The sequence below is a fragment of the Rhinoderma darwinii genome, chromosome 4 (genome assembly GCF_050947455.1).
Source record: "Rhinoderma darwinii isolate aRhiDar2 chromosome 4, aRhiDar2.hap1, whole genome shotgun sequence".
Taxonomy (NCBI): domain Eukaryota; kingdom Metazoa; phylum Chordata; class Amphibia; order Anura; family Rhinodermatidae; genus Rhinoderma; species Rhinoderma darwinii.
In genome coordinates, this window is record NC_134690.1 from 47572535 (window position 1) to 47598905 (window position 26371).

General features: G+C 41.1%; 1 protein-coding gene across 2 annotated transcripts in view; it reads left to right on the plus strand.

Annotated features, from left to right (window-relative positions):
- Positions 1 to 26371, plus strand: part of NBAS (NBAS subunit of NRZ tethering complex) — a 655156-nt gene that overhangs the window by 548331 nt on the left and 80454 nt on the right. For both annotated transcript variants that reach the window (XM_075861089.1, XM_075861091.1), the window contains one exon: positions 25139 to 25283. In XM_075861089.1, the coding sequence (XP_075717204.1) occupies positions 25139 to 25283 (145 nt within the window). The remainder of the gene's footprint in view (positions 1 to 25138; positions 25284 to 26371) is intronic.

The following is a 26371-nucleotide window of genomic DNA, read 5'->3' on the forward strand; positions in this document are numbered from 1 at the left end:
GCACCATTTATTGTACAGCATAATGTACTGGGAAACTGCAAAAAAATTATTTGTGGGGTGACATGGGCAAAAAACAGCAATTATGCATTTTTTTGAGCGGGTTTTGTTTTTACGGCGTCCATCATGGGGTGAAAACTACATGTTCACCTCACTCTACGGGTTGATACGATTACGGCGATACCAAATTTATAATTTATATGCTTTTTTATGTTTTACCCCTTTTATAATAAAATACTGTTTGCTAAGAAAAAATCGTTTTGTGTCACCACTGTTTTTTTTATTTTTAAGTCAATTAATCAATGGGAGGGCTTATTTTTTGAAGGACTAACTAGAGTTTTTATTGGTACCATTTTTGGGTACGTGATCATTTTTTGTTAATATTTTGGAGAACTAAGGTGACTAAAAAATATCAGTTACTCTTTTTTTTTTTTTTTCTTTCTTTTTTTTTACGGCGATCACCGAGCGGGTTAAAAAGCTTTATATTGTAATAGTTTGTATTTTTACGGATGCGGCGATACCAGTTATGTTAACTTTTGTTTTTCTAACATTGCTTTAGGGAAAAAAATGGGAAAAGTGTTTTTTTTGAACGTTAAGATTTTTTTTTTTTTATAACATTAAAAAAAACTTGAACTTTATTTAATTTTTTTATTAGGGGACTATTTTTTAGGGGATCGTTGGATCGCTTGCATGATATCACTATACCGACAGTCTTCTTTGAAGCCCTGCCGGAGGTTTCAAAGTAGTACAAATATGGCGGACCTGGGGGCCTTCATAACTCATTCAGGCTGCCATGACGACAATCGGCAATCCACGATCTCGTTGAGGGGACTGCCCCCCTGATTCTAACGCTTCAAATGTCGCGGTCGCTATTGACCATGGCATTTAAGGGGTTAAACAGGTTGAATCAAAGTGATCTTTGATTTCGCCCATTACAGTGAGGTGTCGGCTATACAAGAGAACCGTCACGCGCTCAGTCTGTGAGCCTGCTCCATACTTCCCCTTAACGGCTACCACGTACATGTACGTGGCATGTCGATAAGGGGTTAATATTGAAAAAATTAAGACCTTTTCTCTCTTTACTGCCGGTTTTCCTATAATAGAAATACATCTAAAGGAGATTATATGCAGAAAGAAAGTCTGAAATATTCTACATTAAGAGTCAGAAACCATTGTCCATGTAGAAATATCATGCGATAGGTGGTGGAATCTGTCAAATTTGGTTGACGAAACTTTTATCTGTCTATGACTGACTTAAATGTACCATAAATAGAGACCAATACATTTGACGATGACAACAACTTTACCAAACCCTGTATTAAAATTGATGGTAAATCCGCATTACTGGTAGTCCTTCTCTCTAAATGCGGACTAACCTCTTGAAATATTCAGACAACTCAAGGGAAAAATGGATTCACAGTGTTCTGCTTAGCGCAGGTCTTTAGGGAATCCAAGACCACCAGCGAATACCCTGCGTTATAAACTGACCCCTAAAGCGTGGCGCTATTTTGTCCGCCATAGGCGCGTGGGTTTCTGTCATGCGATAGATCCAGTGGCTCCAGTTTTTCGCTGTTCTGCTCTTTTGACAGAGTAGAACGCAGATGTGACCAGAGCCTTAATCAGTTTGCGTTCCCTCTCATCGGTTACATTGAGACAAGTACAGCTTGTGCCCCCACATCGAAGAGTAGTAGTGCTATAGTGATGTCATTAAAGCGGAAGGTCCTGGCAGGACTATACCAAGATATTTCCTATTTTAATGTCTACACAAATAAGAACTCACCGCCTTTTATTACAAATCCCATAGCACACCCCCCCCCCCCCCCAATGACTGGGAATCACCACAGTTACCGATTTATAGCAGCGTACTAATAGAATAGAGCGAGAAAGCAGCCAGCATTGATGGAGGCAAAACGCAGATAAGCAATACCCACATGTAGTGTTATGTATAAAGTTTTGGACATGCCCTTTAACTCGAGGATTATAACAATTCCCTAATAATGGAGCCCCCATTACTCAATAATATATTCCGCTACGCTGAATCTGTACAGCAGAGTATTCGCATATATTCATTAATATGTAACATAAAGTGTGGTCTTGTATGTCTTTTCCTACTATAGTAGCACCTGCTCTAGACCGAAAAAAAACAAAAAAAAACGAGGGGTGAGGGTTAACAGTCTTAACAAACATTGGCAAGATGAGGGGTGCTGGAGGGGTTGTGTTCTTTTACGGTTTAGTTGAACACTCCATGATTTAGAACCAGCCTCTGTGCCCGCACTTTCCGCCATCAGCAATCATTCAGCATTTTATCTGTGCTTCAAGGTGAGTGTCGGAATTAACTTTTTTTTTATGGGCTACTCAGCACGAAGTGTCATTCTTCACTTGTCAGCGGTGGGGTGGAAGCGAGTTACTAAGTCTTTCACTGAAACTTTCTCACTGCCATTGATCTCGGCTCTGTTTGAACTAAAGAAATAGACTCCCTGTAGGGATTATAAACGCTTAGGCTCCACTGAAGTTAAGGGGCAGTTTCTCTTAAAAACTAATTACTGTATAGTGTGCCCTATTGAGCACTGGTCTTGAACAGTCCAAGAAAAGCCTGTCTTCCAAGCTGGGTTGCCTCTGAGTCTATTCTCTGGCTGTTTGATGTAAAATGAATACATTTCTGTGTGAGTAATGCTTCATGTCTGAAAGGTTTTTCCATAGAAAATCGAGTATCATCTGAGGCATTATCATCCTCCAATGGATTTCATGCAAACCACATCATCCAGTCCGTTGGATCTATCAAAAGGGATTTTCTCCCATATGGGCTGGTTTATGTGTTAAAGAGCAGTCCCCGACATTGGCTGTCTGTATATTATCATTTACCATATGCATAGATTAGCATAGGATCGACATCCGTATACAGTGCTGGGTGGAGGTGGATATATATATAAGAAAATAAGTTATGTTCCCTCCAAACACCCAGCAGTCAGGGCCGCAGGCTGTATTTCCATTTATACTATGTAACAAAGTTTGGACCCACTAAAGGGGTTATCCGGAGGCCAAAAATTGCTACCCATTCATTATGTTATATGATAAGAAGGCACTTCACAGAATTGCCGATTCAAAATCAGTCACGTGTTGCCGGAAGCTCTCCCGTTTCCTTCTACTTGATGACCTACCGACCACCGTGATTAAGGGCTCTCCCCTCTTGTGCGTGTCGGCGCATTACCAATCACGTGACTGCAAGAGAGACTGGCTCTCTTACCAACAGAGCATCCTTGCGCCTGCGCAGGCTGAACAGGGGGAAGAAAGTAACAGAGGAAAGTGGCGAGCATCTAATCCTGGGCAGAGAGTAAAGCGATGAATGCCCGGAAGAGTAGGCGCAAGTCCCGCCTCATACTTGGAAGGAGAAGACCATGTCTGTAGTGAAATTGGGGTTCAGTGAGTAACCCTAAAATAATGTTTTGGGAGTTTAAATTATGTCTTATGATGAAGGAAATTTGTAAAAATAATTTTGGGGATTTTTTTTAAATTTTCGGATTGTCTGACAACCCTTTAGATCAGGGGTCTCAAGCACGCGGCCCCTGGGGCTATCATTTGTGGCCCGCTGGACACAGAGCAGCTAGTATTGGCTCTGCTCCGAGACTCTGGAATTCCCTGACATCGCGGTCCACATATGAACAGCGATGTCTGGGGCTTCCCCAGAGCTGGAGTCCCATGCGGAGCGCTACTACAGGCTCTGCTCCGGGACTCTGCGGAATTTCCTGACATCGCTATCCATATATGGACAGTGTGTCAAGGTCTTCCCCAGAGCAGAGTCCCGGGCAGAGCGCTAGTATAGGCTCTGCTCCGGGACTCTGTGGAATTCCCTGACATCGCTGTCCATGTTTGGACACACGATGTCTGGGGCTTCCCCAGAGCGGAGTCCCGTGCAGAGCGCTAGTATAGGCTCTTCTCCGGGACTCTGTGGAATTCCCTGACATCACTGTCCATATATATGGACAGTGGGTCAGGGTCTTCCTCAGAGCGGAGACCCGGGCAGAGCGCTAGTATCGGCTCTGCTCCGGGACTCTCTGGAATTCCCTGACATCGGTGTCCATGTTTGGACACACAATGTCTGGAACTTCCCCAGAGCCGCAGTCCCGGGCAGAGCGCTAGTATATCGCTGTCCATACATCGACAATGTCAGGGGCTTCCCCAGAGCAGGAGTCCCAGAGATGTCAGGAGCACAGCTGGAGTCCCAGGAAGAGCCTACTAGCACTCTGCCCGGGACTCCAGCTCTGGGGTTACCCCTGACATCTCTGTCCATATATGGACAGTGATGTCAGGAGCAGAGCTGGAATCCCAGGCAGAGTGCTAGAAGCTCTGCTCCGGGACTCCAGCTCTGGGCAAGCCCCTGACATCACTGTGGCAGCATCTGCAGAGGGCACTGTGGCAGCATCTGCAGAGGGCACTGTGGCAGCATCTGCAGAGGGCACTGTGGCAGCATCTGCAGAGGGCACTGTGGCAGCATCTGCGAAGGGCACTGTGGCAGCATCTGCGGAGGGCACTGTGGCAGCATCTGCGGAGGGCACTGTGGCAGCATCTACAGAGGGCACTGTGGCAGCATCTACAGAGGGCACTGTGGCAGCATCTACAGAGGGCACTGTGGCAGCATCTACAGAGGGCACTGTGGCAGTATGTACAGAGGACACTGTGGCATTATCTAGGGGTGTGTTGCATTATCTACAGAGGGCACTGTGGCATTATCTATAGAGGGCACTGGCAGCATCTACAGAGGGCACTGGCAGCATCTACAGAGGGCACTGCGGCAGCATCCGCCGAGGGCACAGCGGCAGCATCCGCCGAGGGCAATGCGGCAGCATCCGCCGAGGGTACTGCGGCAGCATCCGCCGAGGGCACTGTCTAAAAAGGGGCTGCCCAATCTTGACATGTGTGACTGCCAACTGAGCCACCGACTGCATTTAGCGACACTTAAACTGGAAAACTGGATTGTTGAAATAAGCACGTGGAGAAATATCTCAAATTTTAAACCTAGCAGTATTATTATAGTAATGTAGTATTATTATAGTAATATAGTGTTATAGTAGATCAAATAACTAACTGATTAACAATAATTTTGTATTGTATCAAATTTGAAAGTAACGCGGCCCGTCAACGTCCCATTTTTTCTATATGTGGCCCACTTACCCGGCCGAGTTTGAGACCCCTGCTTTAGAGGGCATCCACTTTTTAGAAGGTTTCGCTAATGATAAGCTGATCATAGAGTGTCCGGCTGCTTGAACTGCCATCGATCATCTGTTAACTATCAGGAACACTACAGCAAGTGTTTAATTCCACTACAGCGTCACCACACATTGTGTAATATTTTAATTTGGCGCTGCAAGGAAATTTAACACTTACTGCCTGATCTCCCACAGACCACAGCTGAGCGGCTCAGCGGGGAATATTTTGTGATCAGTTTGTCACGGGACCCTTCTAACGAGTAGGCCTTGTCCAAAGCAGAGACCCCCTTTAACTCGGATTTCTAATATGAAAATGTTTTTTCCAAACCAAAAAACCCATTTAAACACTTTTTGTATTCGCCTGATATGGCAAAAGTATGTCTTGTCTTTAAAGGGGTTGTCAGACAACCCAAAAATAAAAAAAAATTCCCCAAAATTCTTATGAAAAATTTCCTGCTTCATAAGACATAATTTCAACTCCCAAAACATCATTTTGGGGTTACTCACTGAAACCCCAATATCGCTACAGACATGGTCTTCTTCCAAGTATGAGGCGGGACTTGCTCCTACTCTTTGCTATATTTTATTGATGAGCGGTCAGTAAAACAAGCGCTTACGATCACAACGCTTTGTTCGAGTATATCAGTGCTTAGCCCCTGGAGCTTATACTCAATGGCCAGCTCAGCAGAAAAATAATATAGAAGAGAAGCACTGAGCAGTACACATTATGCTAGAAGGTGATGGACAGGATGTTTCCTCCATGAAAAACCATTCCAGAAGAAGCCGTAATTAAGGGCTAATTCACGCAGCGGATTATTATCTCTGTGTGGTGTCCTAGTCTAGAACAAGTGCAATATTATTTGCATACTGACCCTATAATAATTAATGGCTTAATTCACATGAACGATTTTGTGCACAGACAAATGTAGAGTCAGTTGCTGTAAAAAAAACAAAACACAGCGTGCCTCATCGGATTCCGTTTTGCTGCCGATAATAGCCCATGGAAGTCAATGAATACCCAAAATAATGCCATCTGTAATACAGAGGTGAAAAATCATGCGATTTAGATCCGTATTACGGTTGGAACAATAGCGGATTTTATTCTTACGTTTCTGAGAATATGTACGGATGTAAGAAAAACGAATCCATTACCAATCTAACATTGATCTAATACGGACAAACAGCCATAATACGGACATGCTTACAGAACTCAATATGGATGAAAACATATATTTACAACTAGGTTTTCTACACGTTATACGACCGATTTTTAATACGATCAGGTGAATTAGCAAGAATTTGTACATTGCCTCACAATTCTTGGTTGAGATTAGCTTTTGTGGTTATACTGACTGAGAATTTTTTATTTATTTTTTATTATGTAAGGCCAATTTTTGGACCAATGAACCACATTTTGAAAACAGACTGGTCCATCACCATTGGTGCACAGATTATCACTCCTTCTGCGGAGTTGATGTTGGATTTCTTCATGGTCACTTCAGCTGGGCAGTTACTTCCTCTGCGTTATGGGATGCATTATGTGGTTTTGGGTGACTCCTATCTGATTGCTTTGCGTTACAATAGGGGAAATTCAATCGGGAGACTTATCAAACCAATGCAAAGGAAAAGTGGAGTAGTTGCCCCCAGCTACCAATAAGATATCACCTTATATTATGCAGCTTATGTGTAAGCCGTCACAGAGGGCTGTACAAGAAGGGAATTTTGCTGCCAACTAGACCTTACGTCATCATAGTCAAGGGAAATCGCTCATTACCAGGACTTAAATTGTACAAGGTTTCTTCATGCCACTCTACAATACATGATCATCCAGCCATTCTTGAAATCTTAAAGGGGAAAGCCTATTAAAGATCATCTCACCTGTCGCAGGGCGTCTAGAAGTTGGACCGCCTCAGGTTCTTAAAAGTTGCTCCTTAACCCTTCACTTCTCCAACTCGTAATAGAGCACCATTGATTTCAATATTGGAACGTTTATAAGAGTGGCACAGGGGATGGGGTGAGGCCTTTGCCACAGCTCTTTGGGGAATTTTTCGAGGAGGGCAAGGCACACTTTTAGTTCTATCTATCACTTGAAGATCATTTTTTGCAGCTTTTCCTATAACCGCTATTCACTCAGGCAGCGCTCTGGTAATTCATTACTCTCTGGTGATTTTACTGATGTGTATGCTTCATAACTCTAGTGAATGGATGTCACCTCTGTGTAGATCGACTGCTACGCAGGAATAAGTTACTTGTGTCCTGTTCTACCGTTTTCATTGCAAAACGACATAAATAAAGCATAAAAGTATTTAATGGCATTTCTCCAGAGCTTCATATGTCTATTCATCCTCTGGATAGGGACAATCACTGCAGACATAGGCAATGTATGTTTAGTTGTGGGAGCTGTTTTTCTTTTCTTTTTTTTATGATTATTATTCTTCTTTTTTCTATATGTGTATTGTAAATGTCAGACATATAGTTGTTGCTTTCAGCATGACGAAGTAAAACATGAGGCAGGAATAGATGTATTGTGTAGAGAACATAATGAGTAGAAGGCTAATAGAGGACATACTGCTAGGGTCACTGCTCAGTGTGCACATACCTAGAGAAGAGCCACATCGAAAACCAATATCCGTGCATTTGTTTTTTATTTTACGTTTGTAACCATTGCTTCGGCAGTTTTTTAGGGAATCTTTTTGTAAAATGTTTGGTAGTTTTTGTGGTGGTCCTGGGAAAAAAGTCTACATTGGATTGCTGTAGTATGGGGGAGGGTTGACTGCGTATTTAGGGATTTTTATTCTGAGCTCTAGGGATGCTTGGTGGCAACCCCTCTTTCATCTTCGGTTCTATTGCTTTTCAACCAGCTTCCACGTAATTCAGTATTCTAGGACGCCATTACGTACACGCAAACAATTGCAAGAGAAGTAAGTTAAACCTTTGGAATTACCTGGATTTCTGCATTGATTATCAATAAAATGTGGTCTGATTCTTATCTAAGTCACAATTATAGAGAAACACAATGTAACTAAACTAATAACACACACACCGTTGTACTGTTAATGACTTTTATTGAGAACATGGAGTAAATGTCCACAATGCAGGGAGAAAAAGTAAGTGAACACTTGCATTTAATATCCTGCGGCAATCCCCTCCACCAAACATTTCCTGTAGCTGCAAATAAGATTTACATGACGTTGCGGAGGAGTTTTGGACCATTTGTCCATGCAAATGTGTTTCAGTTTATCAATATTTCTAGGGATGCCTTAAGTGCACAGTCCTCATCAGGTGAGGCCACAACGTCCCAACACAGGACGAAAATACTCGTCCTGAGTGGACGGGTACTTGGCGCATGAGGATGAGTATTCTCGTTCTGTGTGACAGCCAGTGTCTGCGCACCACGATGAGCGGGGCAATGGCTGTAACACACAGCCGCAGCCCTGCTCTGACAGCGGAGAGAAGAGAAACCTCTTCTCTCCACTGTTAACCCCACGAATTCCGCGGTCAAAGCTAAAGTGAGAAGGGGCTCTTCCCTTTGATTGGATCACAGGAAATCCCTGTGATTCAATCAATAGCTTTACCTGGTATGGGCAGACAGCCCAGGGTCCATTGAAGGGCCCCAGGGCTGTCTGACAACATTCCCTGTTGTTAGGGCATACTGAGGTATGCCCTAACAACTTCCTGTGTACAATCCGTACACAGGCTAATGTACTGGCATATAGATAGATTCCAGTACATTACAGTTAAAAAATAGGAATCAAAATGAAAAATCCCTCTATGGGTTAAAAAAAAAAAAAGGAAAGTTAAAAAAAAAAAAAAGGAAAGTTAATAAAAAATAAAAAAAAGTTAATGTTAAATAAAAAAAAATACTGTAAAAAAAAATACAGAGAAAATACTAATTTTGTACAATAAATAAACTTTTCAAAATATAAGTTCCAATACTTGAAATAATATACACATATTCGGTATCGCCACATCTGTAACAACCTGTACAATAAATGTATTACGTTATTTATGATCGGTGTATGGTGTAAAAAAAAAAGAAAGAAAACTGCAGCGGAACTGCTTTTTTTTCTACATTTTTGCCAAAATAAAAATGTATATAAATGAAACGATAATACAAATGTACCAAAAAAAAATACCTACATATAGTACAACTCGTCCCGCAAAAAAACAAAGTCTAATACAGCAACGTCGCACAAAAAATGAAAAAGTTATGAGCGCCGGGATGCAAAGAGGGAAATATAAAAAAATTGTTCGGTCCTCGAGGCCAAAATTGTCCGTGTCCTTAAGGGGTTAAATTCGTGACTCTGACTTGGCCATTCTGAAATACAAATCTTGTTTTTCAACAAGATCACGCTTACTGTCATTAAGTCCCACACAAACGTTAGCGAAGTGTCGGAATTGTGAATAGACATCCCGTCCTGGCTGAAGATGATGTCTATTCACTCTCAAGGCAGTAACGTTAATGTCTGAGTAAGTGACAGCACATCATGATCTAGCAAGATCACGATGTGCTGAGTAAATGAATGGAGAGAAGTATATGACGCTGATTGGTCACTGATTGGTCAGCGTCATACGCTTCGCTTTACAACGCCCATTTGGTCAAAATCTGAAAAACGCCCAGTTGTCTATTAAGAATGTCATTAGCATAAATCTAAAATAGGTCATAAATTGGTCAAAAGTGATTGTTTTTCTAAATAAAAAACACTGCTGTAATCTACATTACAGCGCCGATCTCATGTAGGAGATAGGGCACTTATAATGTGGTGACAGAGCCTCTTTAACATCTCTTCATCCCCAAACCATGATGCTGCCTTCTCCATACTTCGCAGTTTGGATGAGGTTTTGGTAGAAGAATGGTCCAAAATTCCTCCTCAATGTGGTGTAAATCTTATTTACAGCTACAGGAGACATTTAGAGGGGATTGTTGCTTAAGGGGAATCTACAGGTTACTTACTTTTTCTCCCTGAACTGTAATTTTTTACTCTGTTCTCAATAAGACATGAACATTACAACTGTTTGTGTGTTATTAGTTTAGTTAGATTGTTTTTGTCTATATTTGTGACTTTCATAGCAATCACACCACATTTTATTGGTAATCAATACAGAAATCCAGGTAATTTCAAAGGTTTCACTTACTTTCTTTTGCAACTCCACATGCATCCTTCTACATATACACATCTATATGCAGTTACCTGCTCCCTGTTGGTTCCTGAAGATGTTGGAGAAGTAGCTTATGCATAAGCTATGAGCATCCACATTAGTGTTGTGTCTGGACCACGTACAGGAGTCTACATGTATATATCCTGCGTGCTGATGTATAGATGTCGATGCTAAAACTTTTATATGGGGACTTCTCCATATTGTCTTTAGGAGCATTAGTGGACCTGGGGAACACCTCCGCCGACAAGGTCCCGACTATAATGCTGATTTATTCAATTGTATTTAAATAGCGCAATCCCCTTGAATCAGGCTGTACATTGTGACATATAAGGCTTCATTCACATCTGCTTCAGGGCTACGTTCAGGGGCGTAACTAGGAAACACTGGGCTCCATAGCAAACTTTTGACAGGGCTCCCCTCCCCTGGGTGCCACACACAGCCTGGCCTTGTAGATAGTGCCCCCTTTAAATAGTGCCATACAGCCCCCTCCTTTAGACAGTGCTATACAGCCCCCCTGTAGACAGTGCTATACCGCCCCCCCTGTAGACAGTGCTATACAGCCCCCTGTAGATAGTGCTATACAGCCTCCCCATACAGTGTTATACAGCCCTCCCTGTAGACCGTGCTATACTTTCAAGTATCAGATTGACAATAGCCGCATCTGCAGCTGCATTTTTTTTCTTTAAGCCACGCCTCTAATCCCACCGAATCCCCGCACATACACACCCGATTCAGCCCACACAGTATAATGCCCCCATAGCTACCACCATACAGTATAATGCCGCCATAGAATATAATGCCCACACAGATGCCCCATATAGTATAATGCCCACACAGATACCCCCATGCAGTAAAATGCCCAAAAAATTCCCCCACACAGCATAATGCCCCCCATACTGCCCCCACACAGTATAATGCTCTCCATAGCTGCCCCCTCACAGTATAATGCTCTCCATAGCTGCCCCCTCACAGTATAATGCTCTCCATATCTGCCCCCACACAGTATAATGCCTCCCATAGCTGCCCCCACACAGTAGAATGCCTTCCATAGCTGCCCCCACACAGTAGAATGCCTCCCATAGCTGCCCCAACAGTATAATGCCCCCATAGCTGCCCCCACACAGTATAATGCCCCCCATAGTTGCCCCCACAATGTAATGCCATCCATAGCTGTCCCCACAGTATAATGCCCCCATAGCTGTCCCCACAATATACTGCCCCCATAGGTGTCCCCACAGTATAATGCCCCCATAATGTATAATGCCCCCATAGCTGTCCCCACAGTATATTCCCCTATACAGTATAATGCCCCCCATAGCTGCCCCCACAGTATAATGCCCCCATAAAGTATAATGCCGCACCATATAGTAAAATGCTCCTATAGCAGCCACTATATCAGCCCCCCCTTCCCTACCCAGTATAATGCCCCATAGTGCCTAATAGAAAAATAATAACAAATACTTACCTATCCCCGTTCCCATGACGGGTGGAGGATCCTTCTCCTTCAGTCTGTGCTGTGAGTGACTCGGCGCAGACAGGTGATGACGTCACTACATCGCGCCTGCCTGCGCCGAGCCGCTCATGGCAGAGTGAATGCTGGAGCACGGTGCTGTTAGCTCCTTGCTCCAGCATTCAGGAAGCGGGACCAGCGCGGTGAGCGCTGTGTGGCTACGGGGGCCCGGTCGCAGATGGCAGTACGGGCCCCCTCATGCAGCGGACCCCGTAGCAGCCGTTATGGCTGCTACAGTGGTAGTTAGGCCACTGGCTATGTTCATGTGTTCGACTGTAGCTTTCCGTCAGGGGAAAGCATGAATGGAACCCTGATTGAAACAAACGGAAACCATAGGTTTCTGTTTGCATCACCATTGATTTCAGTGGTGGTGGATCCGGTGCAAATGGTTTCCGTTTGTCATAAGGTTTCTGTTGTTTTGACGGAATCAATACCGTGGACTACTGCGCTATTCATTCTGTCAAAACGACGGAACACTTAAACTGTGACAAACGGAAACCATTTGCACCGTATCCGTCACCATTGAAATCAATGGTGATGCACATGCAAACCTATGGTTTCCGTTTTGATTCCGTCCATTTTTTCCCCTGACGCAAAGCTCAGATGGAACCCATGAGTGGAGTCCTGACGCAGATGTGAACGAAGCCTAAGATTTGGGAAAATGATAAATACAATTTTTCAACAAAAATAAATATACGTTAAAGTGCAGTAAAGTTCACACATGCAGTTTTGATGCATTTCTTGTGCAGTTGTTTAAGTCAAGGCCAGGAGTGGATACAAAAGATAGAAGTATGTCTTTCTTCTATACTTTCCCTTCTTTTTGTATCCACTCTTGTTTTGGTTCAAAAAAAAACTGCACCGAAACTGCATGTGTGAAATGTGCCTAAGAGAGGGGCCTGCCTCAATCATTTCAGTATGTGTTACATCCTGATATTTCTTGCCAATATGCAGTGAATTTTATCAAAGAAATGGGACTTAAAGGGGTTGTCCGGGCTTGGGGCATCAGTATGATAACCCCTTTAAACCTATTGGATAGTGGAGGGGTAATACTGGGGTATTCACTTAAAAAGCAATTCCCAAATACATTCTAGAAGGATAGGGTAACAGTTATTTTATATTTTATCCTCATATATTTAAAACATGAGTGGATGTTTTTGTGCAGAATTCCAGAAAATAGGGGGGAAAATTGTGTTCACCGGGGTTAATCAGAGTCTATGTTCTTGTATATTTCTCATTTTGTGAGAGAATAAAACTTGTCGCAATAAAGATACAATGTACAAAGTTCCATCACTAAAGGGAATCTGTAAGCAATTTTCATCTCTCAAAACTTCTGACCGCCCTATATACAGAACAGGGACAGCAGCACAACCATACCTGTGGTGTCAGTTATGCAAGTTGCATGACCAAAAAAATCTACGTGTTAGGCCTCATGCACACTTCCGTTGCCCGTCGTACGGCCGCTAATGACGGATCCGTGAAACATGGATGGCTTCTGGGTGTAGTCCGTTGTTTCAACGGACCAAGGGAATGGAAAGGCCAAGACTGTTCCGTCATAAACAGACAGGAGTAGGACCTTGTTCCGTTAAAACAATGGAAGTGTGCTTGGCCCCATAGAAATGAATGTGTCCGTGTGCTATCAGTTAAAAAAAAACGGATAGAACACTGGAGAAAATAACTGAAGTGGGCATGAGGCCTTAATGTCCCCGGCGGCGTGATTGCAAGTGCTGAGCTGGCCCCTTTATGTTCAGTGCGCCGGGCTCTCTTCACTGAATGTGGCCAGCTCCGCCCCTCTGCTCTCAGTGACGGCTCTAGCATCCAATCAGGAGACCACTAGAGCAGTCACTCAGAGCAGAGGGGATATTTGCGATCGTGGTGTAGGGGACATTTAAACGTAGATTTCTCTACATGCAATTTGCATGATCGACACCACAGGTATGGTTACGCTGCTCTCCGCATCCTGTATATAGTTATACGTGTCAGCAGCTTTAAGGGCTCAAAACTGCTGTCAGATACCATTTTTAATTACGCTTTGCTATACCCTTTGAGCTTATGTAAAAACAATCCTTATGATGCGCAGATTTTTGTCTTATTATTTATTTATTTATTTTAATGGCAAAATCTTGTTTGCAGGGAAATGATCACTTCTATTTAATAAATCTGTGCCCGTTACCGACACATAAAACATTGTCATTTTGAAGTTCCTGTATTCAGAGTTTCCATTTCACTTTCAAAGAGCACTATGAGCCATTAAAAGACTTCTCAATGCTTTTTTATTGCCCTTTGCGGTGACAATAAATTACCATCTTTGTATCTAATTAATGGTTTTATGTATAATTAATAGACTGCTCACAGAAGGTCCTCCGCACCATAATTAATCATACTTTATGATTAGGAAAGAAATATTTTGTGTTGGTATCTTGTCAGTTGTTGGAAAACCAACCCAAGAAAATATGATCGACTACAGCACAAATGTAGAGAAAAATACAAATGATTCTTTATTGGAATAAAAACATGAGACAGATAAAAACGGAACTAGGGGATGAGTCACACAGTAAAAAAGGACGTCTAATCAGTAAAACATGCCAGGTATGGATATTGTGTCCACGTATTGTGTAATAGCAAAATAGGAGTAAATGCATGTAGTCATATAAAGAGCCGTGTCTAATGGAAAACAGCACGGATATAATCAAGGTACATCAGATGACAACAAGGGTACCTAACCCCGGACGAAGGCAATCGCCGAAACGCGCGTCGGGTCAGGACGTTTCATCCCTGTTTCCATCATGTCCACTGGTATGTAGTGTTATCTTTTCTGTCCTGTGTAGCAAGCATAGCTCCATTATGTTCATCATTTATGGTCATCTTCTGATTTCAAGCACTTTCTGGCACTACTTGGTGCACATTACATTGGTAACTAGTTGTAATTATTATTGATGGTATATACGTATTTTGTAATTACCACAGCTATCGGCATCTGCTTTTTACCTCTCTGCGATTTGTGCTGTTGTCATCTGATGTACCTTGATTATATCCGTGCTGTTTTCCATTAGACACGGCTCTTTATATGACTACATGCATTTACTCCTATTTTGCTATTACACAATACGTGGACACAATATCCATACCTGGCATGTTTGACTGATCAGACGTCCTTTTTTACTGTGTGACTCATCCCCTAGTTCCATTTTTATCTGTCTCATGTTTTTATTCCAATAAAGAATCATTTGTATTTTTCTCTACATTTGTGCTGTAGTCGATCATATTTTCTTGGGTTGGTTTTCTGTCAATTTCTGATCGACGCACCAAGTATATCTTGGTTACTTCGTAGGATTCAATATATAGTGCATCTATTATGGCCAGTAATGTTGTCTCATAGTTCATTTTGTTGATACTTTCTAGCACTATTTTCCATTGCATCCTATGTGTTGGTATTTTATCGGTCTTGTTCTTGTCAGTTGTTGGTTAACCCTTAAGGGGTACATTTTATAGAGCCCGACGTTCATTTGAGATTGTGTTTTATTTTTTATACCTTTTCCCTAAAATCAAAAAGAGTAACCAGTAAGTTTGTGGTGAAGTGAATGAACCAATAAGCCCTCCAATGAAATATAGTAAAGCAATGCCTTCTTAAAAAAAAAAAAATAGAATAAAAAAAGATGGTATATGCCAGTCACCCCTGTTCATGATAAACAGACCTCAAAAACACCAGAATTATTCCACATTATATGATAGTGAGTGGAGCTCTGCAAATAATTACTTTTTATCCGGTGTCTTATATTACAAAGCGAGCCAATGGTATATAGCGCAGATACAGTCTAACATTATGGTGCCATTTATTCCAACTTGCATACAACTGTTTCAGACTTAAAAGGGATTGTCCTGGAATAAATGTTATTTATATTTTAACTTAATTGGACATATATAAGTAACTTTCTAATATAATGTCTATTTACCACTGGCTTCGTTACTTGGTTCTGATTTGCGGTCACGTGACCGCACCCAGGGTACATTTTTTTCTTTCCTGTGACGTTCCGTGTCTTTGCTCAGTCAGCACTTCCGGCTGAAGAAAGGCACGGCACGTCATCAACTACATTTACAGGCAGTGCGCCGGGCGGATGTTTCATAGCTTATCAAAGCTCCGCCTCCTCTAGTCCCGCCGCCTGTAAACATAGTTTATGACGCGCCGTGCCTCTGCTCAGCTGGAAGTGCAGGTTGAGCAAGGACACGGAACGTCGTCAATCATAGTACTCCTCCTATCTCGTCGTCCAGTACCTCCTCGTCCTCCTTCACCCTTGGAGCTCCCGCATTGCCTGTAAAGGTAGTTGATGATGCGCCGTGCCTCAGTTCAGCCAGTAGTTCTGACTGATCAAAGACATGGAGCGTAGTCTCTCCTAGTACATGCCCCCTGCTCCTTACACGTTGTTGTGGAAGGAGGAGGGGACGGCGTTATTATTCCGCAGTTTCCATGCTCCCCGATGGTTACATAAATACAGGGCTAATGGGATTACATGACCCCCATCATCCCTGCATGTGAACTCCATTATCCCTCTGGATTACCCTCAACATCCCTGCGTATTACCCTCAACATCCCTATCTATTACCCCCATCATTCCTGTATATAACTGCCATCATCCCGGTATAGGATGATGGGGGAAATACACAGGGATGATGGGGGATATATACAGGGATGTTGGGGTTATATACAGGGACGTGGGGGTTATACACCGGAATGATGGCGGTTATATATAGGCATGTTGTTGGGGTAATAAATAAGGATGATGGCAGTTCTATGCAGGAATGATGGGTGTTATATACAGGGATCATGGGGGTTATATACAGGGATGATAGTTATATTATCCCACCGAGATCACGGCCATGACCCTATTGCCGGTTCAACGGTTGTCCTTCCTTGGACCACTTTTTGTAGGTGCTAACAACTGCAAGCAGGAACACCCCACAAGACCTGCTGTATTTGGAGATGCTCTGACCCAGTCGTCTAGACATCAGAGTTTGTCCCTTGTCAAAGTCGCTCAGATTCTTAGGGTATGTTCACACGCTGAGTCAAAAACGTCTCAAAATACGGAGCTGTTTTCAAGGGAAAACAGCTCCTGATTTTCAGACGTTTTTTGAGCAACTCGCGTTTTTCGCTGCGTTTTCGGGGCGTTTTTTAAGGCCGTTTTTGGAGCTTTTTTCAATAGTCTATGAGAAAACTGCTCCAAAAACGTCCCAAGAAGTGCCCTGCACTTCTTTTGACGAGCCGTCATTTTACGCGCCGTATTTTGACACAGAACATCGTAAGACCCATTGCAAGCAATGGGCAGATGTTTGTCGACGTATTGGAAACGTCTTTTCAGGCGTAATTCGAGGCGTAAAACGCCTCCATTACGTCTGAAAAGAGGTCGTGTGCACATACCCTAACACTTGCCCATTTTTTTTTCTTCCAACAAATTAGCTTCAAGAACTGACTGCTCAGTTGCTTCTTAATATCTCCCACCCTCGGTCAGGTGCCATTGTAAGGAGATAATCAATGTTATTCTCTTCACCTGTCAGCGGTTTTAATGTTATGGCTGATCGGTGTATATAAAATATCATTATATCTCTAGTAGTACAAAACTATACAGCTAAAGGAAGCGACCAGTGAGGACGATAATAAGGCATTTCAATGGACTTGTGTCTTACCTTATCTCTGTGTTACATTTCCCCAGGTGGTTTCTTTTTATATGGGTGTCACTTCTGCTCTTTCCCTTTTTTCTTTAGCATAGTAATTTGTGACCTTCAGCCAGCTACATTTCAAGGTCACTGACCTCAATCGCTCTGCCTATTATATCTCCAGCTGCTCACAGAAGTGCCACCTTTACTTCAGCCTCCCCCTGGTTTTCCCTTTTCATTTGCCGGGAGTCTTTTTTGTATTCGATACATGTGAGCAGCGTAATTGTCATTATTATTTTCCATTAATTGATCCTACTTAATACTTTATTGTCAGTTGTTGGTATTTGACAGAAATTAGTCAGATCTCCTTACACCTGAGATTTGGCTTTGACTAGGAGAGAGATTTAGAATCTGTTCTGCCTGTGAAGATGAATTTAGTTTCAAGGCTTAATTAATTAGCTGTCAAATTTAGAGGGTGTCATCAGTCAGGAAGATCCAGGGTTTCTCCTTTTATTATTACAAAGAAAAAAGTTTAAAAAAAATCCACTTTTGTAATTAATAAAGGTTTTTACTGATCCGAGAGTATGTTCCTTCTTTGCGGCACTCAACTTTTAAGACTTTTTTTGCAAAATTAACCACTTGTGGACCAGCAGCGGGGTTCATTCATCCTCCGAAAACCCGTGCCATACTATTACACCGCTCTGATCGCATGAGCACGGTCACTGAGCCTGCCAGATCAGCAGCAGGACCACGGCTGTTATATACAGTTGTGGCCCTTATTTAACAGCGAAGATCAGAGAAACCTATGATCTAAATTATTTCACCACTTTTATGCCATGTTTAAAGCTGATTATGTCATACAAGTGGAAAGCAAAGGGGGATCTTTACCAATGCCATACATGGGTAGACATCCCAGAATTTATTAAAGGACCCTACGGCTGTCTGTTAGTGATTCTGCTTGTTAGGGCATTCTTAGGCATGCCCTAAAAACTGCCTTTGTACTTATTAGTTCATAGGCTAATAAACTTGTAAATGTGCAAGTACAATATTATGTAAAATCATTAATAATTAATAAAAATCCCACTATTGGAGTAAAAAAACGTATTTAAATGAATAAAAATAACTGAATATTTTTTTTCGTAATACATTTTATTATGTGACGATTACAAAATATCCAATCATATACACGTATCTGCTATCACCATAACCACCATAACAACCTATTTTATGAATCCATTACTTTATTTAGGGTAAATTTTGTAAAAAAAAGATAAAATAAAAAATATTTATTAAAGTATGAATGAATAAAAATGTATCACTAACAATTATGTACCTAACAATAGTACCAAAGAAAGTGCCACTAGCCTGCAAAAAACAATATCTAATACAGCTACGTCAAACTAGCATTAAAAAAGTTATGACCACCGGAATGACGTGGCAAAAACATTACTTTCGTTCTTGAAGGGGTTTTCCCATCTTGGACATTTATGGCATATCCATAAGAGAACAGGGGCCGCTGCTGAGATGAGAATGGCCTGGTCTTCAAGAGGTTAAAAAAGTTGAAGGAGCAGATTTTGGGTTAACATTTTATTTTGGGCTGTTTGCCTGGGGGTTCTTTAGCCTTAAGACTGTGTTCTTTATTGTGTTATACAAAGACTAGACCCTTAAATAAATTCAGAACAGACTAACTAAACTAATACAGGCTTCAGACCCGAACCCCAAATTAATTCAAACCCCAGACCAGATCCCCTAAATAAATAAGCACCCATAAATAAATTCAAACGCCAGCCCTAAAAATAAATACAGACTTCAGACTAGACCTGAAAATTCAGGCCCTGAAATTCAGACCCCAGATCTGACCCCCAAATTAATCCAAGTCAAACCTCAGACCAGAACAAGCAGCAATCTGTTCAGACCCCAGACCGGACCGCTCCATGGTCCTGGTTCCTCTTCACCTTTTGGCGCCGCCCCACACAGGGTTCTGATCGAAACTGAAAGAGGTGAAGAGGACCCGGAATTGAGGAGCGGTAAGTGATGCTGGTGTTATCTATTTGATTTGATTTGAAACTTCCACATCATTAGTAATAGAGGGAGATACCATCAGATAGAATATGAAATAGACATTTGATAGTTAACATCTTATATATAGATATTTGATTACCTCAGATAAGTATTAGATACAGTAGATATACAGATACTATAAATAAACACGATAGATCTATACTGTGGATAGATATGATATAGATCTATACTGTGCATAGATATGATATAGATCTATACTATAGATATATATAATAGATAGTTATATGCTATGGATAGATACTGTAGATAGATACGATAGATACTGTAGATAGATATGATATATAGATCTATACGATAAATAGATATGAGGATAGATATATATGAGAATAGATAGATGAGGATAGATATCTAGATATGACGATAGATAGATAGATATGAGGATAGATAAATAAATAAATCCATATTGTGGATAGATATGAGGATAGATGGATGGATAGATAATAGATAGATAGATAGATAGATACTATAGATGGATCCATACTGCGGATATATAGGATAGATAGAAATATAGATACATACTAAAAATAGATACTATAGGTCGATGGATACTATAGATAGATGGTTAGTGTAGATCGATGGATATGTAAGATAGATACTATAGCCTAATATGATACATAGATACTGTAGCTAGAAAGATAGATTCTGTAGATGGGTATAGATTACGAGTATTTTTATTTTTTCATTTTCGGAGATAGAACTTGATGTATCACGATACAAAACACCAAATTGCAAACTCTCCTCTTCTACATTTGTGCAGTCATTATGTATGTAGAGAGTAACAATTAGCGGCTTGCTTTCATTTATAGAGATTGTCTATTTTTCTGCACATGCCACTCTATTTATTTCTCCCAGTTTTGCCGCTCTTTAGATTTGTCCTTTTCAGCCTGAAGAGAATGGCAGATATTGATTTAAAGCCTTGTCTGTGTGTAGGGCAAACATTTTGAACTACATCAGAGTGAAGACTGATTGAATTTAGCAGAAGGAAGTTTGCGGTAGAAAATAATAAACCGGGTGCATTTATAGGTATATCTATATCAGTGCATGGACGGTTCTTATACAGTGATTTGTCCTGGTCTCTGACTCATGGATCACTTGCGGTACCAGTAAAGATAGTCACGGAATTAAAGGGTAGTCCAACTGATTACTGTAGTGGTCACACTTTTTGGGGTCCTGCAATCAGCTTTTATTATAAGGGGAGTCTCTGTAATTGTTGATTTTAGGGTGAATTAAATATTACAAAGTCTCTTGGCTCTAGCAAATTGTTGTAGTCTGGAGAAGGACCAGATTGAGATGAACTCAACATGCCAATATAAGCCAAACAGATATCTCCTTCACATACCTCCAATTTTATATTATTGTTATTTCCATGTTCATTGTGGAACACATACATGTATGACAGCCGCGCTCCCACCGCTGATCTCACTGGTACACTGGCAATACCCGCAAGATATTTATGTAGAAAATGTTACGTCACCATGATGCAAATCACTGTCACCCACGAGTTACTTTTCCAAATCGGTTGGGAATGGCTTAAAAATGTAAGCCTCTTCCCCTACATCTGTGATATATACATAGATATAATGTTAAACTGATGTCAGAGCCTTCTTCTCTGCAAAATCTACTTAAAGAGGCTCTGTCACCAGTGCCCTATCCCCTACATAATCTGATCGGCGCCGTAATGTAGATAACAGCAGTGGTTTTTATTTTGAAAAACGATCATTTTTGAGCAAGTTATGAGCAATTTTAGATTTATGCAAATTTTTTTCTGAATGACCAACTGGGCGTTTTTTAACTTTTTACTAAGTGGGCGTTGCGAAGAGAAGTGTATGACGCTGACCAATCAGTAAGCAATCCGCGTCATACACTTCTCTTCATTCATGTTCAGCTGTACACACAGCACAGCGTGATCTCGCGAGATCACGCTGTGCTGTGAGTAAGTCCCACAGAAACTTTCTCGGGAGTGTGAATAGACATCGCATCCTGGCTGGAGGTGATGTCTATTCACTCTCAAGACACTTCGGTAAAGATGGGCCTCATTCACACGAGCGTATCCGATTCACGCTCGTGTGAATCTGGTCCGTGTGCGTTGTGTTATGCATCAGTGTGCTTTGCGAGTTGCATGCGTTATTCACGCACTCGCAAAGCATTCTTTTATTTTTTTATTTTCAACTGAATTGATGTGCAAATTGCACATGCATGTGCAGTGCGTGTTTTTCACACACCTATTTACTTCAATGGGAGCGTGGGTGCGTGATAACGCACCAATATAGGACATGCAGTGAGTTTCACCCAGCGGACTCTCGCTGCGTGAAAAATCATGCATGTATGAACTGCCCTATTGAAATCAATGGGTCTGTGTGCTGTGCGTTGTTTCAACGCACAGCACACGGATGTGATTCACGCTCGTGTGAATGAGGCATTACTGTGGGAGTATGTGACAGCACAGTGTGATCTCGCAAAATCACGCTGTTGTGTGAGTAGAGCTAAACCTGAATGAAGAGAAGTGTATGACGCTGATTGGTCACTGATTGGTCACTGATTGGTCAGCCTCATACACTTCTCTTTACAACGCCCACTTGGTAAAAAGTAAAAAAATGCCCAGTTGGTCATTAAGAAACGAATTAGCATAAATCTAAAATTGTTCATAACTTGCTCAAAAATGATAGTTTTTCAAAATAAAAGCCACTGTTATCTACATTACAGCGCCGATCAGATTAGGTAGGAGTTAGGGCACTTATAAACTGGTGACAGAGCCTCTTTAAAGGTGTTGTCCCACTATTAAACGTTATTGCAATATAATTTAGCATTAAAAATAAAGTGTTTTGTAATTTTACCTTATGTTACAAAAATACTCCAGTTGTGAGATATTCCTTTTACTCATAATGGTGCCCCCTGGTGTTCAATCTGTATAGTAAGGTGCATGTCCTCCTACTGAGCTGACTAATGGAGGACGCACATGCTCAGTTCAATTGCCACCAGCCAATAGAAAATGCCTTCTCTGCAGCAGAAAGGACATGCCCCTGAGCTTCCAGCCTGAAAAAAATGTAGCAGAGCAATTGAAGCAATGAATGGGAAGATCTCTGGATCCATGTAAGATATAGGGCTGCTTCTATCTTTGTTAGAAAGACATTGTCGTGCACTATATCTTGCCTGATTATTATGGTTTTTTCCCACTAATTTTGGGACAACCCATTTAACAACCCGGATTTCTCCCTAGGTCAACGAGTGTTGCCTTTTAATTGGTGGTCAGGTCAACATCCGAAAAAAATTGTTAAACACACCCAAGGCAGGAAAATTAAATCCTTTGAAGAGATGAGACATGAACTTAATATCCCATTACGAGACCATTATAGATACCTGCAAATCCATTCCCTTTTGGAACCACCTCAACTATGTTTGAAAACATATGCAGATTGGCACATAAAAATAGAGGATTGATCTCTCTACTCTATAGCCAATTTAGATACATGATTCACCCTCCTATGTCTCAGCATGGGAGAAAGAAATTGGCCTTATCCCTGATGATTTTACTTGGCAGCAGATATTGAAGAACGCCCACACTTGCTGATGCTTCTATACCATAAAGGAAACAACCTACAAACTTCAGCAGGTGCTGCCTAAACTTTGACTAGCCCAAATTTTTTTCTCCCAATTGAATATATTCTTCTGGGGGTGAGTAGAAGTGGGCACATGGCACCACTTTTGGTGGGCATGCCCAGTTGCTAGAACACACTGGAAATATGTGTGAAGATTAAACGAACTTTCAGGTCAGCCTATCTCCCTGGTCAACATTACATAGCGCTCCAATTCCAAAATATCTCTGAAAGACTTAAATTCTTTTCCAAAAAAAAACAAAATTTTAAATGTAAGAGTTATTCGGGACTTTAAGCATATTGTAGCGGTATTAGAGGTCGAAGTTCCACGATATGAGTTTATATGGTCCTAACGGCAGGGCTCTTTTTCTCAACAGAAAATTATGTATTACCCAAATTGGAGAGATATCTCTCTGACGTGGGTTCTTTGGCACCCATGAGCTATTTTCAGGTTTTTTTCCATTAAAATTGAAATTTTTTAATAACAATACAGTTTAAAAAAACAAAAGCTTCTCGGGAACTTGTGGAGTTAATTCTGACTCATTTTTGTGACTTATGTTTTTTCATCCAGGTTAAACACGGATGTTTTTTGTGTGTGACCCCCCCCCCCCCCCCCACCACCACGTTCAGTTCCCTTATTTACTCTGTCTTCCTTGTTTCCCTCCCAATATTGTGAATCTTGTATTATTGGGTACTGCATTAGCCAATTTGCTTTTCTTCCCTACCTCTGTCTGGTGGTTTGATTCCTTTTCTTTTGGAAAAGTTAAATAAAAACGTTTATAATAATAATAAAAAAAAAAATTCAACCTCTTGAATTGCGCTGAGCTGCAATACAAGATGTAGCCTATGGACAAGAGAGGTGCTGTTTTTTTGGGGAAAAAAATCCCACAATCCCACGACCACATATCTATGGGGACCCCTACTTCACTGTTACTATTTATAAACCCATCTACAAAGAGTAGTGCCAATGTAACCAGTAGCTACTTCTTCCTAATAGAACCCAAAAGACTAACATTCAGGTTCATCCAGTTCTGCAATAATACTCCCCAGGCTACATAGTGACTTAGAAAATATATATATATATATATCCATGAGATAATCATGTATATGGGAATGCATTGAGCGGCAACTGAAATGTCCAGGTTTTTTTAAAGTTGCAATTATAGCCACAGTGCCCAGTGTTTGCACTAGGTAAACAATGGTAGATGCCAGGGCCCACTGGGATTAGAGGAGATCCTTTGCAATCTGGGTAAACCTGCTCTATTCTTGTAAAGCCAGGCTTTGGGTAGACAGGAGTCCATTGTGACTCTATTTCCGCTCTTGAAAATGCCACTATACAGTGTGCTCTACAGTAGGCTCCTCTCTACACAACTGAATCCATTGAGTGGATCGAGCAACATGGCCCACGAGAGCCAGGCTCAGCGAGGGCAAAATGACTGATGTATAGGCCAGGCCTAACATGATACAGTTCTGAAGTGAGAGAAAGTGTAAAAGTAGCCTGTACAGAGCATGAGATGATACCCTCTGTGTGACTTGTACAGTAACCTCTCACTATGTGTTATGCAATGGCGGTGATGTGCAGTTTGACTGACCGTTCTGGTAAATAGTAAAAAAAAAACCTAATTCTTGCATGTTTCATTGACGAAAGCACCTGCGCAGGAGCTGAACTACTTGTGTAAAACTTTCTAGGGCGCCCTGTCTGCTCCTGTACTCTTTGTATTTGCTTGTATCTAGCGCTATGTACATGGTTTGTATGTGGGTAGTCCGTATCCATGACTGCATCATCTTTGATAATTCAATCCTCAAAGATTTTCTTGACTTGAATGAACATTTAATGTTACTTTACCGTTTTGATTCTGCAGATTAAAATATTGTATCTAGTGTAAGTCTTCCATACGTCTATTCCCATACTGCTCCTCCAGTGACATCTTCTTTCTTTCTCCTAGTGCCTCTTCAGAAGATAATCCATGGGTGAGACTGGTGAAAGCGATGCTTTCCAGCTCTAAGGCAGAGGTTCGTGAGGAGACCTCCTCTGACGTCCTGAAGCTGTGCAGATCCTTCTACAAGTCCAGACATGCGTTTTCTGCAGAGGTAAGAAAATTGTTCCAAGGTGCCCAAATATATATATTTTTTTATTATTATTATTTTTTTAAATAATTCATCTTTTATTATTTGCACAAATAAATAACAAAAACAAAACATTATATCGATCAACATAGCCATTACAGGTATTCTACAAATATTTTATATATTATACCCCCCCTCCAACCCTAACCCACCCTAAACGTTGATGATGGATGGAAGAGGACAAAATAAAAATACTATAATAATAATTAATTATAAAAAAAATTATTTATTTTCTTTCTCTCTTCCTTACATTTTTAATAAGCGAAACGAATACATATTTTACAATATTCCATTTGATTTGGTGGTACTCAGGACATAGAGCCGTTCATGATCTTCTAACAAATCAAGCCCGGGGGTCCATTTGGAGATATAATTTTCTCATACTAGGTTTCCCATATAACATGATTTTTCGAAGAGCAAGATCCTGTACACCTGACTTTTCCATGCCCAAAAGGATGGGATTTTAGCGGATATCCATTTGATTACTAATTGGACTCGCTCATTTTTATATAATTTGTTAATTCTTGGAGATTCAACTAAAATTGATAGAGTGCCATCTTAGACTACCCCCAATGGAATAATGGTTTAGGTGCCCATATATTTGTAGACTATAGAGACTATTGTCACTTGTTCTCGATCTGTGGTGTGTGTACCCTGTGTCATGTCTCTAGGGGTTACTGGCACTGTGCTCATGCTGTACTATAAAAAGGCAACATTGTGTATAGTCTTGGCGGTACCTTGATGTAATTTGATTGAGTAGTGTAGTTAGGTTAGGAACATTGAGTAATACTAAACTAGACAATACAATATAATTGCTGTATGATGGTGATATGAGCCCTGATATAATTTTTGCTGCCGATACTTAGTCCCACGCAGAGAAAGATCTGTCTCTACTGGTTATGTATAGCTTTTAGCCAATCATTTGCCAATTGCAAAAAATCTGTAGAGTGGGACTTCTTTCTGCCTATGTCTTCTATAGAGAAAGAAAGTGTTTACACGATAGACATTAGATCGATCACATCAAATAGATCAATACATTTGGATAGGTAACA